This window comes from Nicotiana tabacum, chromosome 14, assembly GCF_000715075.1.
Source record: "Nicotiana tabacum cultivar K326 chromosome 14, ASM71507v2, whole genome shotgun sequence".
In the NCBI taxonomy this organism is placed as follows: Eukaryota; Viridiplantae; Streptophyta; class Magnoliopsida; order Solanales; family Solanaceae; genus Nicotiana; species Nicotiana tabacum.
Genome location: NC_134093.1, coordinates 78,203,417 through 78,222,066, shown reverse-complemented (window position 1 = coordinate 78,222,066; position 18,650 = coordinate 78,203,417). Strand labels below are relative to the sequence as shown.

The window sequence follows — 18,650 nt, the reverse complement described above, 5'->3', positions numbered from 1 at the left end:
ATCCATTGTTTATCTAGAAAAAAGTTAGAATAAGTGAGAAGGAAGATTGGGAGATGAAGGGTAAAAGCTTGCTGAGAAAATCAAACGCGTTGGTTTGGGTAAAAAATAAACGAAAACTTGCAATTTGCTGAAACCTCTTGAAGAACAAAGGTAAAAATGAGGTAGAAACTTGGTCAAAAAGTAAAAAATGAATGAAGGATGGGAGTATTTATAGAGGTTTTGCCCCGTTTCATATCCAGGGATGGCCTGTCAACGGTTGACACACGTTTGAAGCCATTATGACACGACTGACGGGACGTTTCGAATCTTTTGTCATTTTTGTTACGACGTGTTGGATAAGGAATCGTGGTGCTCATGTCATTTCTCGTCGTTTTCGTAAACTTACTCTCCAAGAAATGAGGGGACTATCTGTATATGAGTGAAACCAAGACCATGAGACATCTCGGCTCCGATAAAGCAAATGGATCAAGAGATGTGACGGCAAGGAACCAGAATCGAGACAAGGTATTACACCCCATGATTTCGTACGTAAGAGTACGTCGTAAGTCAATTGATGTAAGCTCAGAAATGAAATCATATTTGAAAAGTTTACAAAGTTAGTTAATCATGTTAACGTGAAGGTTACAAATATTTAAGATCATGAATACAAAGTACCAAGAGGGTTTGAAGGCTTAGAAGCTAAGCGAATTGAAGAAAATAAGTTTCGTCGAAAGTCGACAAGTTGGGAATGTTATAACATGTACTTTTGGGGTGAGACTAGGGTGCTTAACATTATAATGAGATTATGTTATGAGTTATTTTAGTCGTATGATAGCCGTGTATTATGTTTTGCAGTCAAGCGAGTTGTGGAACAAAAGTTGGAAAATGTCATCACAGGTTGCATTCATAAATGTGTTGAAACTGAGGTAAAATGTAACTGAGCTTTTCTCCCAATATACTTGGAATTAGGAGATGATATACCTATCAAATTGAATATCTATGAGTCTAGTTTCTATCACATTAAACCGTTCATCAATACGACATCGGAGTAGAGAGATATTCACATTTTTGCGAGACCGCACAAGAAGCTCTCAATGGGACCCACTTAGGCGGTGGAGTCTAAGTGAAGAAGAGAGTCTCTATGGTGTTATGATGTGATTAAGGGTTCTTATAATCTAAGGAAAGCTTTGGTTCAAGTTTTTCCAGATTATTTAAGGTATGTATAACACCCTATTTCTTGGGATTAATCTTATCTATGTGTTGGTTAAGTTATTTGGATGAAGAATTATAAGATAAAACTTGAAGTTGTATAAGAAATTGTTGTCTCTTATTGGACTATTTTGGAGCTGTATATATGACTTCATATGGCTGGAAATCGTGGGGAATAGATTGGTTATAATGTTCTTAATGTTGTTACGCTTGTCAATATTTTGAGTATGTTGATGATGTTGTAAATAGGAGAAGAAGCAACCACACAATACCTAGAAGTTGTTCATGTGGTTGTTTTATCTTGTGGGGTTGTTTGATGTTACTTTTATGACGGATATAAGGTCGGAATGTCATGTCGATATAAATGTTTATATGCTGGACCTATTTTTGGTGTTGTAAGTACGGGGGAGATGGGAAAAAGAATAGGGGTTTGGTTCCAATCCAAGCTTGCTGCTTGTTGTGTTAAATAGCAGTTTTATGTGTGACATTTTTGCACTTGTTGTTGTGTAGATTGATTGGTGTTGTTGGGCTGTTGGTATATGGTATTGGAGAAGGCCCTTGTTACAGGGGAGATGCTTCCCAAATTTATATAAACGAGCTACTAGCTTAAGTTACGGACTTAGCCTTTACTCAGCACTGATTTTGAATCTCCTTATGCTATGGCAGACTAAGTTGAGTTGTTTGAAGAGTTTCTTGGAAGCTATTAAGGACTCAACGAGGTTAAGGTATGTTAAGGATAAACCTTTCCTTTATTTTGGCATGATCCCGTAACTACATGAGTTTGATAACGAGACATAAAGAGAAGTTCGTATTCCTGAACTTATGTACATTATCCTAGTCTCATAAGTTACAGTATTCTCCCTTATCGGGACTTTATATTCAGTTAAGTATTGTTTTCTTCTAGTCAAGAGAGCAGAGGGTCTATATATACATACAGTATTACAGTACTTTCACCACCATCGAGCTATAATCGATGGGTAGGCCCCTATTGGGCAGCCTCTGATCAGATGGTAAGTTATATACCGAGCCTACTGTGGCTGAACGCCTATGAGCGAGTCCAGAATACCTGAGATACAGATCCTAGTATGGCCAAGCGCGTATGAGTGAGCCTACTACGGTAGAGTAGTTATATGTACTGAGCCTTATAGGGTCGGCCAGCTATTTTATTTACTATATTGAGAGAGTTGAGTCAGTATCAACATGTAAGCATATCTTCAGATCATCTTTGACTCCCAGTTACTTTTAGTTATTATATTATCAGTTCAGTTTCAGCTTTCAGTTATTTTGTTTCCTTACATACTCGGTACATTATTCGTACTGACGTCCCTTTTGCTGGGGATGCTACATTTCATGCCTGCAGGACCTGATAGACAGCTGGATAGACCTTTCTAGCAGACAAAGTCAAACATTAGCTTGGTTGGTAAGCTCTACTCCTTCGGAGTTACCAGGTCTAGACCTTGAAGTCCATTTTATATATACAAGTTTGATGGGTAGGTCGAGGCCCTGTCCCGACTATGGTACAGTTCAGTTATCTCTAGAGGCTTGTAGACGAGTCCTGTATATTTTGTATATCAGTAGATGTTCATGGCGGCCTCATCAACCTACAGGGTTATATATATATATATATATATATATATATATATATATATATATATATATATATATATATATATATATATATATATATATATATGAGCTTTTGGGTATGTTTACCCCTCAGATGAGAGAGACAATATTTTCAGATGATTTAGAATATGGCCTCATCGGCCTAAGTTGAGGGTTATCCCTCCAGAGTTCACAGTTACAGAGTGGTACGCTCGGGCTAAATATGGTACCGGGTGCCGGCCATGCCTCCCTAGGTTTGGTCCGTGACACAAGGAGCCCCTCGAGCTAGGGTTTGGGCAAAACGCCCGGCCTCAGGAGTATCGGGGCCAAGACCCCGAGTTCGGTTCGAATCCCAAAGGCCTCGGAGAGCACTACCAGGTAATCGGGCACGACCAACAAAAGGCCGTGATGTTCGTGACCAATCGGATATCACGGCGTGGATCTCGGCACGTATCAGCAGAGAACCAGTGATTGGTTAAACAGAAGATTTTTTACCTTTTATAGAATTGTACTTAGGGTAAAACTCCCCTACTATATAAAGGGGGGTTTGATTATTCATTAAACACACTATAACACGTATATCAAGGCAATATACTCTTATTTTCTGTGTTATTCAAAGTTCTTACTCTTGTTCATAAGTGCTTCGTTAGTGTGATTTCGGGATCGAGGGCAGACATCTCATTAAGGTTGTTATTGAGTCCGGAGTCACCCTCCTTAAGTGGTTTGACAATCTATTATCTCCTTTATCTGTTTAAACTAACACAATTTATCGTTTGTATTGAATTAATCCACGTATCCTTAAAATCACATACAAATTTAATTGTTATCCGTTATTTTAGGGTAAACACACTTCTCAGGGGCTTTCATTTATGAATTCTGTTGACTGCTAATACTATATAAGTTGTGCCATGAATTATTATTTGGATGTGACTTACACAAATAAGTCTAATATTAGAGTTGAGGTTGTGTGCTTTAGTAGGGTCTTTTCCATGCTTGAACTTAATTTTGATTTTGTTGCAATTATGATCTTGTAAAGCATACTTAAATCCACCGGACATTGCTGGAATAGATGTCATGGTCTTAGTTTTTGCTACCAAGATTTATATGTCACCGTAATATTTTTATGATGGTAACCTTTGATGAAAAGCAGTTTGGGCAGACCTAGAGGACTGTTTTAGCACTGATGCAAAGTTCCTCTCTCACTATTTTAGAAAATTTTCTTACACTATCTATGAAGAGCGCAAAGATAATGGTTTTAGTTTTTCCCATTGTTGAAAATAAGGTACAAATAAACATTTGATGAGAATTTTCTTATTTACCCCATAGTTCAGAGGGAGATGATTGATATGTCATTTCACTCTAATCTGTAAGATGATAATTGCTTAGGTTTGCTCAATATTTGCTTCTCAACACATGCTTTAGAATAGTTCACATAACCAACATAAATGAAATTTCTTTGTAGTATTCACAATCCAAGCTTGTAAAACCAAGATTTAAGCAATACAACATAATGCATTTAAAATTTTCAACATGATTTTTTTTTAAGGCAAAGAAAAGTATCCTAAAGATGGGGAACGGGTATACTAATAACCAAAAGATAAATACATGTAAGAGAGAAAGGTGAAACATGATAACCTAGCTTATTTGATTTCATTGTCTGTTGTAACTTAAGCAATGGATTATATGCATTGGACTACCAGATTTTCTGATACCTTCTTGATTACTACATCATGTTAATGTCCATATATTCAAAGGAGACTATATTTCTTAGTAAATAAGGCCTCGATACGAGTTCCAAAGCTCTATGGGTGGCGCATAACCTCAGTTCTGACATTGGGCGCACAACAATGTTGGAGGCTTGACATATTCTATGACTTATGTATCGATATATTGAGCACTCCAGACATCACTCCTAGATAGAGCTAGCTTAGGTGTGTGTGACTTAGTTCGAGTGATGAGTTGAACAAGAAGTCCACACTCATGGGAATGAGTCCAGACAGAAAGACATGGGCGTGTAGCGTGACAAAAATAAGATACCTCAAACTAATTTGAGCAATGAAGCTGATTATTTCTTCTTTGTTATGCAGGCTATATCTCCCAACTCTCTGAATGAGCAAGCAGACCCCCAGCTAGAAAGAAAATCTTCAAAATCAAGCATATGGTATTTAACTTGCTAGATTTGGATCTCAATTAAATATTCACCATGAGGGGAGAGTTGTGACTCTCCATTTTCAATTTCTCATGTGATGCTTTTACAGTTTTACTTAAGGCATAATGGTTATGAAGAAAAAAAAATATTTCTGTCAAGTGCATGGATCAACTACATACATTTCTCTGATGTAAATTTAGTAAATTCTTGTGGATTTCTTTTTCAAAGGAAAAATTTCATCTCGATCTCATGTAGATATCTGTCAGGAAAGATAGGTTAAATGGGGAATAGGAGATAAAGGTGAACTCGGTCAATAAATGTTACAAAGTTCTGATAAATTCAAACACTTCATTGTGGATTAATTGATCTTTGTAAAAGAACTTACAAGATGCAGGTACCTACAAAAGTTCCATATTTCACTGGATAACAATGTTGAAGCATGTCTTCACAGGATAATCTCAAAGGAGGCATCCTATGTAACAGATACTACATGTGGTAGGCAGAAGTTGAGGACTTCCACTTATTTTTGCACTCGATCTCTAGCTAATGGTAACTGATATTTTGAATATGTTCATTATACTCATGTGCAGATTGAAGCTCTTGAAAGGATATATCATGAGTGTCTCAAACCCAGTTCAATGCATAGCCAACACCTTATTCGTGAATGTTCTATTCTCTCCAACATTGAGTTTAGGCAAATCAAAGTTTGGTATATGAGTAGAAGGTAATTGCCTAATTACTGAAATTTTATGTTTTTATTTAGACTGGATAAAGGGTTCCAACTAATTTGGAATTAAGACAGTATTTAATTGATTGGTCTTCCTTTTCTTGAGTTTAGTCGAATCCAAGTATTCTGGAATTAAGGTGTGAATGGAAAGCTGTCAGAAATGAACAAAATAGCTGATTCTGAAGACTAACTCAGATGTTAGATTTTTTCTTCCAAACAACTATTGTTTTAAGGACCATGTGAATACTGAATATTCTTATTTACATCCTCTTATGCTATCTTGCTTTATTGGCATTCCGGAAGTAGTGCGACTCTCCTCATTATTTTTCTTCCAATGTGGAAAACAAAGAAGTATACATCTAATTTTGGCACTTTTCTAAATTCAATTTCTTTTAATTGATTGGTGTTTACTTGCTTTCTATAGGTGCTCCAAAAACCTCTCCTCATGTTGTGTTTTTGGAATAGCAAAGGATGGCTTAGGCTGCTGATTACGGCCCGTTAAATGATAAATTCAGATGTGCTTCTGATATATATATTTGCAGATGCAAATGTTTTTATATATTTTTTTGCGTATTATGCTCTATGATATAATGCCCTTTTGCACATCTTCAGCAGATAAAACTATTCTATTATACAGAAAATTGTAAAATAGGCCTATGGCAACGGTTATAAAACCGTGGCGATAGAATAGATACTGTAACGGTTACAACCGTTACAATAGCAATTTGATGAAGTAAGCACACTTTAGATACCAAACTATTCCAATTGATACTTAACTGTTACCATAGGTTTTTTTATAGGAACGGGTTTATAAACCGTCCCAATAGATCTATTTATAGTAACGATTTTAGAAAAAAAAATTATATCGGAACGGGTATTTGTCCCTTCGTCGTTTTCCCCTCTGAATTTTGCTAAACCCGCCAACATAATCCCTATTTCCTTTTATTTCTTATATATTTTATTAATGTAAATATAATAAGTAAAGAGTTCATCCATCTCCCCCACAAAACTCAAACTACTGTCGACACCTCCAAAGCTCTCAAATACCCATTTTACTTTGAAAAATCCTCATATATTTTCAGTGGCTAACCCTAAATTCCCAAGTACCCAAATCGATTGCTAACCCAAAACTCCCAAATCCCCAAAGTCCCAAAATCCATTCTCGATCCCTAAAGTTAGAAAGCTGGCTAGACTGCAATCTATGCCTATGGAAGGAAAAGTCACGAAAAGCGATCCATATGATCATAAAGAAAGGTTTGCCTATGCGCCTTTCTAGCGTACGCGGGGTTCCTTTCGATTGAAACTTGTCGCTACCTGGATCAATCAGCCTATTCTAGTTCGCCTTGAGACTAACCCTAAATTCCCAAGTACCCAAATTGATTGCTAACCCAAAACTCCCAAATCCCCAAAGTCCCAAAATCCATTTGTTTTACTCAAAGGAGATGAAGAACAGAGGAATAATTTAAAGGCAGCGATTACAAGTGAAAAAAATATTTCAATCGCGAGAAATTTTCGACCCAAAAGGCAATCTGTGAGAAATCAACTTCAGGTAATTTTTCTTTTCTAATTTGGGCATTTTCTTCTTTAATCGTTCTTTTTTTCTTAAAGCTTTATGGTGTGAGCAGTGTATATGATTTCTTGCTTTCTGAACCCAAATTATTTGGGTTTAATTTTCATTTGGGTATGGCTAACGTGGGTCAAAATTTATTTCGGTAAATATTGTGAATTCTTCTCTGAACTAAATTTCTCTGGAAAGTTACGTTGAATTTCCTGTTGCATGAGCTATTAAGCTGGGTAGTTTGGGTCTAAGTTTGTTTTTATACCTATGGCAAAATTAGTTTAATCTTGGCCATTGCCGATTTGATTTGTTGGGATGAAATTGGGGAGCAAATAAATTGAAACAGTAGAATTCAAAGAGAGGTCTATTTGTGAGTGTTTATTAGAAGCTGTAAATTTGAATATAAATAGAGCCCTTTGAGGTTTTGTGGCTAAAGGAAACAATTATTTTTAGTAATAAATCTTGGATTTCGATCCGAGTAAAGAGCAGTGGTTTTCTCGAAACTAAATAGTAGTAGAATTGTTGAATTGCAGAACCTTTCTCGGGTGGTATCGAAGGTGATAAATGATTAAAAGATCATTCACTGCTTATTCTGATTTTATCTTTTATCATTTGTGGGGGAGGAACACAGCGGCATTTATGTGTAAACAAAAGGAGCTGAAGCATACTTCTGTTAGATGCATATCATATCCGGATATAAAAGACTTAATAATACCATTTGAGTCAAACATAGTAAGCACAATGATTTATCCCAAAATGGCAGTCATTTTCAATCTACTGATGGAAATCGTAAAATTTACATGATCCAATTCCAATACTAATTCTTCTTTTAGAAGAAAAAGAAAAACACAACCCTTAGGTATGACCAATAGGTATGAACTGAAGTATCAGATATAAGCATGATTCTAAGGGACAAATTTTGGAAACAATAAACATGTAAGCATCTGATCAAATACAAATGATGAACTAAAGTATGATATTATTAAAACAGGATGTTCTAAGGGACTAACAAAGACATAAACTACGTGACAAAGTAAAATATTAGTTTTTCAGCTTTCAGAGAGGAGGGAGAGTGAAGTTTAATTAAGAAAGAAACACCGAAAAACTCTATTCATTTTGGACTTTTGATGAGTTAATTTTGTTTGTTGGCTCCTGGAAGTACTATGCCTAGGGTATTAGTTGTACTAAACCTTTATCATTAAAGTTGATCCTTTATTGAATGTTAAATTAATATGAACCTTGGTTAATTTTGGTGATTTACTTTTGTCGTATAGGATTTTAATGGATAATGCAGATAAAAGTTGGATGAATCGCCTAAGATGGACGGATGAGTATATTCATGGAGTGAATGAGATTTTCTTGATAAGGCATTTGAACGAGCTTCCCAAGGAAATGAAATATTATGCCCTTATAAAAAATGTATTAATCGCTATTGGCATTATAGAAATGTGGTGGAGGATCACTTAGTTGTTAATGGCTTTGTTGATGGTTACACCAAATGGATTTTCCATGGGGAAGGATTTTCCTCTAGAAATACACCTCATCAACGCAATGATGATGAAAGTTCTAACGTGCGTGATGATATTGATGGATTACTTCATGATACATTTAGAAATGTAGAAGGCGAGCTAGAGCAGGAAGAAGGGATGAGAGAGGCTTTATCTGAAGATGCTAAGAGATTTTTTAAATTATTAGAGGAAGGAAAACAAGAATTGTATCCGGGGTGTGAAAACTTCACTAAATTGAGTTTCATCATCCGGTTGTACTTATTGAAATCGTTGCATGGATTGAGTAATGTGGCCTTTTCAAACATGTTAGAGTTGTTAAAAGAGGCATTTCCCTTTGCCCAGCTGCCAGAGTCTTTCAACAAGGCTAGAAACATGATAAAAGATTTGGGTCTTTATTATGAAAAAATTCATGCATGCCCTAATGATTGCATGCTATTTTGGAATGACAATGTAAAGGCCGATAATTGCTCCGTTTGTGGGTCTTCTAGATGGAAAAGTGTTGATAATGCCTTGAATAATAAAAGCTCTAAAATCCCTGCAAAGGTTTTAAGGTACTTTCCCTTAAAGCCTAGGCTTTAGAGGATATTCATGTATCCCGAAACAGCCGTTGCAATGAGATGGCATGCTAAAGAACGACCCAATGACGGGAATATGAGGCATCCTACTGGTGGAGAAGCTTAGAAGGATTTTGATTCTCTATACCCAGATTTCTCTAGAGATCCACGTAATATTAGGTTGGGTCTTTCAAGTGATGGTTTCAACCCATTTCGAACCTTAAGCATTTCTCATAGCACGTGGCTTGTTATGTTAATGAACTATAATTTATCGCCATGGATTTGCATGAAGCCAGAATATATCATGTTGTCAATGATCATTCCAGGTCCATCATCTCCAAGAAATGATATAGATGTGTACTTACAACCATTTTTTGCTGAATTGAAGGAACTATAGGAAACTGGAATAGAAACATATGATGCTGAAACAAACCAAACATTCTGAATGTGTGCAGCCTTATTATGGACAGTTTTTGATTTTCCAGCATTAGGAATACTTTCAGGATGGAGCACAAAGGGGAAATTGGCATGCCCTATTTGTAATTATGACACATGCTCTCAATATCTCAAACATAGTCATAAGATGTGTTACTTGGGTCATCGAAGATTTTTGCCTCCTGATCATCCATCGCGGAAAGATAAAAAGTCATTTGATGGTAGTGAGGAGCATAGACCTGCACCTACTCCTTTGAAGGGTGCAGAAGTATTTGAAGAGCTGCTTGAATTCAATAATATCTTTGGTAAGGAAAAAAAAAAGACCTCGAGGTAACAAGGGTCCATGGAAAAAAAGATCTATTTTTTTTAATTGCCATATTGGGCGCATAATAAATTGAGGCACAATCTTGATGTGATGCAAATTGAGAAAAATATATGTGACAATTTACTTAGGACTTTATTGGAAATAGATAAAAAGTCAAAGGATCATATAAATTCTCGCTATGACTTACAAGAAATGGGGATACAAAAGGAGTTACAATCAAGAGAAGATGATGATAGAAGTGTAAGTTTGGCTAAATCTTGTTTCTATATGAAGGAAAATGAGAAAAGTTTAGTTTGTACCGTCATAAAAAATGCTAAATTACCAAAAGGGTGTGCCTCGAATATTTCAAACCGCGTACACATGAAGGAGATGAAAATATCAGGGTACACGAGTCACAATGCTCATTTTATAATGCATTACTTGCTCCAGGTTGCTGTTAGAAAGGTGTTGCCTAAGAATGTCTCGTTGGCCTTGATTAGGTTGGGTAATTTCTTTAGAGCCATATGTAGAAAGGTCATAAGGCGAAGAGATCTTGACAAAATACAGTCTGAAATTGTTGAAATAACATGTGATCTTAAAAAGATTTTTCATCCAACATTTTTCGACATAATGCCATATTTGCCTATTCATTTGGTGAATGAAATTAAGCTTGGAGGTCCGGCTCATCTTCGTTGGATGTATTCCATTGAGAGGAACCTATGTAAGTACAAGACATTTGTTCGTAATCGATCTTGTCCAGAAGCGTTAATAATATAGGGGTTTTTGGCTGAAGAGTGCTTGACTTTTTGTTCACGATACCTCCATGATGGAGTGAAGACAAGATTCAGTAGATACCCAACTGCGGAGGATGAGTGCCCTCAAATATTGTCACCTATATTCCCTATGATAGGCCATCCAATTGGAAGCAAGAAGAAAAAGAATACTTTTCTCATGGACCCACAATTATGTTTTGAAGCACATCGGTATGCTCTGTTCAATACTGGAGATGAACAAGGGGAAAATTTTATCGAGTAAGATAAATTATATAACATTTAATTTTTTTCTATATTTTATTTTCTCTATGATATAATTGATCTTGAAATATTCATAACTACAAGGAACATAAGAATTTAATTGGTAATCGCAATAGATCAAATGCATGGGAAAGGGAAAGGAATCATAGCCGGGAATTCAACAATTGGTTTGCAGAGAAAGTTAAAAATATTGAAGTGCCCGATTATTTAAGATGGCTAGCTAAAGGGCCTAATACGATCGCCAAAAGATATGCTGCATATTTCATTAATGGATACCGATTTCATACCATTGAACGGGATTCCCGATGCAAGACTCAGAATAGTGGAGTGACTTTATCGGCAACAACCGATAGCTTTGCTAGCTCTAGGGACCAAAATCCCATCGATGGTGAGGTTATCTATTCTATTCAGGATATCATTGAGATTGATTATTGGGGTTGTTTTAGCGTTGTACTATTTAGATGTGATTGGTTTCGTAATGAAATAGATGAATATGCGTTAACTCGTGTGTACTTTAAGAAATTATGTAGCATAGATGATCCTTTTTATTGGCTTCACAAGTTTATCAAGTTTTTTACGTAGAGGATCCAGTTGAGAAAGATGTTTATTATGCAAGGAATAAAGTCCCTATTGATTTGTATGATTTAGAGGAAGAGAATTGCCCCAATATTGAAGATGCATTTTGGAGGGAGCCAAATGATGACATTGGTTCCTTAAGTGGATTAGTTGAAGTTGACGTTGGATGGTCAAGAGATGATGTACCCGTTGATGTCGTTGATATCCCATCTAATGTACAACATTCACATAATACAATTATAGAAACATCGGAAGAGGAAGATGAGTTTGATGATACTGATTGGGACCGGATGGAATCAGATGATTAAAGAAAAACTTCTGAAATTCTTTTAAATATATTCTGTTTTGAGTGAGTTATAATATTTTTTATGAATATTTTATAATTACTCTTGTTTATATCTTTTTAATAATATTTTATTTTGTTATTCCTTCAGCATTTTACTGACATGCACTGACATGCTTCAATTTTGCAGGATTTGGGATCTTGTGATATTTTTACAGTTGTTGATGAGGCTAATATACATCTTACTAAGTAATTTTTTATTACAACCAGTCGAGGCTTGAATTGATAGAGAATTGAGGTACTTATAATGCTTTCCCTTAACTAGTAAAACTATAGAATAAGTTTTATAACACTTGTCATGTTAAATTCTTGTCGTTCTTTTACTTTCTGTTGATACATTATGTCTTTCTTTTATTTTGTATATCAAAAACCTTATAATGATTTACTTAGCCATTTGATATGTAAGGCAGCAGCCTTGAAAATATGAAATTCTTGCTGAAATGAAGTAGCAGAATTTGTAGTGATTTTTGTATCCTTTTTGCTGAAAATATGAGGCAACATTTACTTTCTGGAAATGTACTTTCTATTTAGTATAGTTATGTTAATGTATATATATTTGGTCTTCCTGTTAAAGCTTTACTAACCTATCTTTTACTCATTTTCTGAACTTAACAGGAATTTAAATAGTCATGGATCAGGAAGCACACTCAAGTAAAAATAAAAAAGTCAAAAACTGCATTGCGGCTGGATCACTTGCATATTTGCAAAACCAAAAGGTTTCGTCGTTGAAAACAAAAAGAATTGTTCAAGGTTCAAGGTCAAATGACAAGCATCAGCTAAATCTAGTCGACAAACAGCTTCCACAATTAGGAGCTCAAGTGCAAGAACAGTTGTTGCAACTGCCTATGCGTTCTACTTCTCCTCCAGCACAAACAGTACATGAGGAAGCACAACAACTGCCACCACACTCTACCTCTCTTGCATCACAAGCAGTGCGTGAAAATTTGCAACAACTGCCACTGGATTCTACCACTCGTACTTCACAAACGATACAGGAACAATTTGAGGATTCTACCAATCATGAAACAAACGAACAATATGAGGAACAAGGCAAGAATATAAAGATTTCAATCGTCAAATTAACTAACAATAGTGACTTTTGGTGATTATCCTTGCTTTATATTATTGCAGGTCCTTCTGCTGAAAAAAGAAAAAGAGGCAAAACTCATATGCCAGGCATGCATGGAAGGAAAGAACGTAAAAAAGTTGTGTTAAATGAGATGAATCAACCCATAGGTCCTACTGAAGAAGTTGTAAAAGAGTTGGGTAGCTTCCTCGTCACATTGGCAAGGAGTGCGACATTTTGTCCTCTTAATGTGTTTAATTGAAGGAAACTTGAAACAAAAGAAGATATGTGGAAATACGTCAAGGTTTGAAGTTCGCAATATTCAATAGGCGTGAATGATATTTCATATTTTTTACACTAACCTAACTGCACCAAATTTGTAGGAAAAATATGACATTCCTGAAGCTGCGAAAGTATGGGTTCTTGAATCAATTCAGAATGCTTGGAGAAAGTATAAGAATACGTTAATGAAAGAACATTTTAAACCCTATGAAAATGACGAGCTTCGAATGGAGAAAAGGTCGATTGATGTTTCGGAGTCTCAATTTAGGGAACTTCTTAAATATTGGAATTCTGATTCCTACAAGGCAAAACTGAATATCTTTCGATGATTTGCTGAAAATGTCTGATTTTCATTTAATTATAAATCATCTTGTTAGGGAAAATCTATTTGACTTTGCAATAATAAAAGTATTCTTCATGTTTATTTCTATATGAGTGCTGCCGAATGTTAGTTAACAATGCTACACTTAAAGTGCCAGCGCTAGATAAAAGCTTTTCATGCTACAATTTCATTCATTATCAATCTGTTTGTCACAACAGTGTTCGCAAAGTCATTTTATGGTATTGAAATATCCAATAGCATTGGCCTAGAAAATGCAGGTCAATAACTTCAGGAAAAGTATGGTGGAGGAGTGTTCCCCATCCTTTATATTTGGGCTATTGGATTGTTGTCTGTTCAAATCCCTTTTGCCCTGATCCCCCGTCTTAGTCTTGTTCAAATCCCTAAAGGTATGTTCTTTTCTTCAAAAGTTTTGCTCAAGTGAACTGCTTTTACAGGTCAGCATTAGATATATTTCTTATTCTTTTCGCCTTGAATTTGGAGTTTATCCACAAAAATGTGAAACATCATTTCATAAAAGTCATCATTTTTAAAACAGGTGGGGATCAATAACTTATACTATAATTGTTTGTGAGGAATATTCTTAAAAGATAAGGAGTGTTATTTATTAAGTTTCAGTGTCAATGGGGATTCTAATATAGATACAGGGACAATGATTGAAATTAGAGGTGGCCTCTTTTTCTACTCTCCCATTCTTTTTTGAAATGATGCAATTTTCTCACAGTTTATATGAAATCCAAATACTCTTAGGCCTCGACTGGATCTGCTGGTACATTTTGCTGATTGTGTGGCCTTCTTCTTTCAGTGTGTTTTCGCTGACTTTATAGTGTATCAACAAAGTGTAGTACTATGTGGGATTTGTCTGATTCACATCATTTTAGATTTGTACTTGTTCGGGAAGAAGAAATCTCCTGCATTTTGTCTTGTCTTGATCACTTGATTCTATTGTACGAATACATTCAAAGAAACTTCTATAGGTGTAGTTATGTAGATTGCCAACAAATCCTTGCCTATTCATTTTATCAGCTTTTAGAGATAAAATATTAATCTTTGCCGGGGCATATCATACTATCACATGTTTCATGAGACATATAGTCCATCAGGGCTTTTCATTGTCTCTTAGAATGGATATTTTGTTAGGGGGATATAGTTTCATTGTGATCCCTGTTAACATTGGTACTTGATTTAGAAAAACTTACTTATAAGCATGTTTTGTGTTACTTTATGGCAGAAGGTGTCTTAGGTATCATATTAAAGTATGCTTCATAGATACAGCCCATCCCCTTCCCCAAGAAAGATGAAGAAAAACAGAAAAATAGGGAGCTCCTCACCATCTTTGACAGAAAGAGCTCTGAAGAGCTTAGACAACAGTTAAAATTTATCATCAGTCTGCTACACCAATCCAAGTACTTATAAGTTATAAGTACTAGCATCATAATCTGAATTTGGTTAACTGCCAACTTATTGACTTGGTCCATTCGCTAAAATTTCATTGACTCATTTGTTTGCAGAAAATGTCCAGAACCAATATCGAGAATCGCAGAAAGTTGAGATATCTGCACACTACTGGCAAAACAAGTTTTGCTCTAATCTGCGAGGTTTGATATTTTTCTGTCATTATTCTTTTAAATATGAACTTGCTAACTTCAATCAAAAATAATTTTTATACAACTTTGTATGTAACCAGAAAAAAAAGAAGGAAACTTCTGAAGTTCTATCAAGTAAGGACATCTTTGTGGCTACAAGTAAAAGAAAACCTGATCGAGTATACAAGGCCTCGTATGCGGATACACTTAATAAAATTGTACGGAGTTTCTAATTTAAAGTTTGTTGATATCATTTGTCTATTCTTCGTTATTGACTCGGTTTTATATACTTTCTAATTTAAAATTGACTCAATTTGGTCTTGTAGGCTGAAATGGAAAGAGCACAATCAACATAAGAAAGTGAAGATGGCAGTCAATCAGTTGACGCATTTGCATCAGTTATGGGACCTGAGCATCCAGGTTGCCTAAGATTGTATGGACGTGAGGTTACCAAGACTGCCTTAAAAAGAAAAGTGGGAGATTTTGGACCCTCTGTAAGTTCTACTGATGAGATGATGCAGCAAAAAATGGAGGAAATGGAAGAAAGGATGCAGCAAAGAATGCGAAAAAGTTCAACACACAAAAAGATGCTATGGAACTAGAAGTTGCAGTTAACGTCATTTCACAACTTAAGCGTCTGAATCCAGGATTACGGATTGATCCTAATATGCTACTTTTCAATGCTCGTTCACCTGGAGAAGCTTCCTCTGCTCAACAAGCTGCTATGCAACTAATCAATCGTCTATCTACTGGGAGTAACAATCAAGGTCAGTTCTTCTTCTTCTTCTTCTTCTCCTCATTTCTTCTCCTTCTTCTTCTACCACTGCTCTCTCTCTGCTCACTATTTTTCTTAGAGGGAAGTTAGTAAGCTAGTGAAGTTTGATTAGTCTACTCATTTTTTTATTCTGCCTCCGGCCCTTTGTCGCATTGTAATTCTGTGGTTGACTTGTCGACTTTATTACTATGATGAATATTCTTTTTCTGTTGCCTTGTCGGCTCTTTGTTGTTGTATAATTTTTTAATAAAGTGGTGCAGCAGATCGAGTGTTGCATTCTTGAGTTTCGTGCTCTTCCTCTTATCTTGCTTGTTAATAATTATGAGATGCCATGTGAGGTTCTTTTTGTTAAAAAAACTATTAGTGCTCCATGTGAAAGAAACAAGATTATTTTGAGTCAAAGTTCAAAGATACCGGACTATTTTGAGCCTTTTTTCATTTCCACTTGGGTTTCCTTTAAAATAATTTGATTTCTGATTTGGAAATTGGGATTGTCAAGTGTACACCCTTTGAGGTTTTCTGTATTGTGATGGTGGGGTTAATTGGAGAGATGTTGGTGAATTATTATATCTGGATATTCTTGGAGAATAATTGATATGAAAGAATTAATGAATTTGCTGCTAGGTGATGAATATTGCTGCTGGGAAAGTAACTGCCAGCGCAATACAGAAACAGGGGTGTTCTAGGTGCTTTTCCCTTGATTTTCTGTTAAATATTGTCAGCGCAATACAGAAATTGGCAGCTCTATGTTTTCTCTGTTCACGTATTCATCTTTGGATCCTCCACCACATGAGGTAATTAGGTGATGCAATGGATAATTTATTCCCAGTGGTTCTTTGTAGATCCTCGAAAACATACATCACTTTCAAAAGCAAATGAGTACATGGATCAGTCCTTTATGTTGGTCATGTTTCCTGGGAGCCTATATTATCCTTTATCTTTTCTAATAAAGTGAATGCAAGAAAATGGCTATATGTATGTTGAACATACCTGTTAACATAAGTTTCTTTCCTTCGTCCTTGCATCCATGACAACACTAGAATTTATTTCCTCCTTGTTTCCAGAATATGCTTATAGACTTATTTATTCTGTTTTTTCGTCTTTCTTTAGTTGCTTTTAGTGGTTGTGGCTGAATGCATAAGTTTAGAAGTCTGGTTTAATGATTTGGATTTGCTATTGAATTTTGGCTTCCTCATTTGTATCAACTTGTTTCTTTTCAAAATGCTTTATGCTTGAGTTTTTCATGGACCATACCCACTTTTATAAAACCAACCCTTGAAGGACAATAACTTTGTTTATCTTCTTTTGTAGGTGGAGCAAATGAAGAAAACGGAGATGGAGACAGTGAAGATCTAGACCTTACTTAAAGAATTTTGAATTGTTGTAGATGTTTAGGAATCTTTTGTTATCAACATTTGAAACTTACTCTAACTCTTGAAGTCTTGAACCGTAAAACTTATGCCATTGGGTTAATTAGAACATTTTGCTTTTATGGATATTATTAGCTTATTGGACAATATAGATTATGAATATTTTTATTTTGTGATTTATATAAATTTCAGTTTATTAAAAAATATTTATGCATGTGAATATTTATCTAAAGTCAGGGCTATATCATTTTGTCAATTAAACTATTACAATAGCCTACTAGAACCGTTGCATTCGGATGTTCAAACTGTTGCAATACAAAATAAAACCGTTACGATAGCATGATAAAACTGTTTGAATATCTCTTAGTCGTCGTGGAAATAGCTTACAGAACCGTTGTAGTAAATTATATGGTAACGGTTTTCAACCGTTGCAGTAAATAGTATGGTAACCGTTTTAAACCGTTGCATTAAATATATGGCAACGGTTTTCAACCGTTGCAGTAGAAAAAAACACTCGTTGCTTCAGACAGAGGAAGAACCATTGCGATAGCTAGTACTATAGCAACGATATGGTGAACCGTTCCTCTAGCTCTATTGGCACGCGGCATGGTGGAACGGTTGTTGTACCATTCCAATAAAGTTATGGCAACAGTTTCCATATCTTTGGCAACGATTTTCTGACCGTAGCCATATTTCCTATATTATTTTTTACCGATCTCACAGGAGAGGGTCTTTTGCATCTATACTCGGTTTTGGGATCACAATTGAACCTATACCCACTTTGCAAAAAAGTTTGCAAGCATACCCACTTTACGATCAACTTCAGACTTATCAGGTCTGAAGTTAAAAAAAATTAGTCTGAAGTGAAAAAATTGCACTTCAAATGCACTTAAGGCCAAATAGGTATGAAGTGCTTCATGCACTTAAGGCTAATAAGACTGAAGTGCAACTTAAGGTTAAAAAGTCTGAAGTAAAAAATTGCACTTCAGATGCACTTAAGGCCAAAAAGTGTGAAGTGCAACAAATGTTTTCATTCACTTAAGGCCAATAAGTCTGAAGTAAAAATTTGCACTTGAGATGCACTTAAGGACAAATAGGTCTGAAGTGTAACCAATGGTTTCATGCACTTAAGGTCATTAAGTCTGAAGTGAAAAATTATACTTCAGATGCATTTAAGGCCAAAAGGTCTGAAGTGCAACAAACGTTTTGCTACACTTAAGGCTATGGCTGTCCAACGGGATGGGACAAAA

General features: G+C 35.6%; 2 protein-coding genes across 7 annotated transcripts; both read left to right on the top strand.

The window, feature by feature from the left end:
- Nucleotides 1-414: 414 nt before the first annotated feature.
- Nucleotides 415-11,946, top strand: LOC142168999 (uncharacterized). The gene is made up of 12 exons (XM_075230190.1): nt 415-504; nt 4,881-4,954; nt 5,337-5,418; nt 5,533-5,666; nt 8,672-9,286; nt 9,470-9,615; nt 9,745-10,029; nt 10,195-10,289; nt 10,479-10,766; nt 10,866-11,059; nt 11,179-11,537; nt 11,645-11,946. Exons 1-12 carry the CDS (start codon nt 415-417, stop codon nt 11,944-11,946), a joined length of 2,664 nt encoding a protein of 887 aa, XP_075086291.1.
- LOC107779895 (uncharacterized) lies at nt 6,827-17,528 on the top strand. Of its 6 annotated transcripts, XM_075229689.1 has the most exons (9): nt 6,827-7,218; nt 12,112-12,219; nt 12,597-13,031; nt 13,113-13,351; nt 13,431-13,567; nt 15,181-15,267; nt 15,357-15,473; nt 15,582-16,022; nt 17,342-17,528. In XM_075229689.1, the coding sequence occupies exons 8-9, from the start codon at nt 15,848-15,850 to the stop codon at nt 17,395-17,397; spliced, it is 231 nt and encodes a 76-aa protein (XP_075085790.1). In that variant the 5' UTR covers nt 6,827-7,218; nt 12,112-12,219; nt 12,597-13,031; nt 13,113-13,351; nt 13,431-13,567; nt 15,181-15,267; nt 15,357-15,473; nt 15,582-15,847; the 3' UTR covers nt 17,398-17,528. The 6 variants fall into 6 exon arrangements, 5 of the variants coding, with proteins under 5 accessions (XP_075085790.1, XP_075085789.1, XP_075085787.1 ...); XM_075229688.1 differs by having other exon boundaries at nt 13,431-15,267; XR_012698712.1 differs by lacking the exons at nt 15,357-15,473; nt 15,582-16,022; nt 17,342-17,528.
- Nucleotides 17,529-18,650: the final 1,122 nt, after the last annotated feature.

Coding starts and splice junctions, on each gene's coding strand:
- LOC142168999 (XM_075230190.1), top strand. CDS start 415: ATGAGTGAAACCAAGACCATGAGACATCTCGGCTCCGATAAAGCAAAT. Junction 5,667..8,671: donor GTTTGGTATATGAGTAGAAG/GTAATTGCCTAA, acceptor TTGGCATTATAG/AAATGTGGTGGAGGATCACT. Junction 10,030..10,194: donor TGAATTCAATAATATCTTTG/GTAAGGAAAAAA, acceptor TATTGGAAATAG/ATAAAAAGTCAAAGGATCAT.
- LOC107779895 (XM_075229685.1), top strand. CDS start 12,611: ATGGATCAGGAAGCACACTCAAGTAAAAATAAAAAAGTCAAAAACTGC. Junction 13,032..13,112: donor CGAACAATATGAGGAACAAG/GCAAGAATATAA, acceptor ATATTATTGCAG/GTCCTTCTGCTGAAAAAAGA.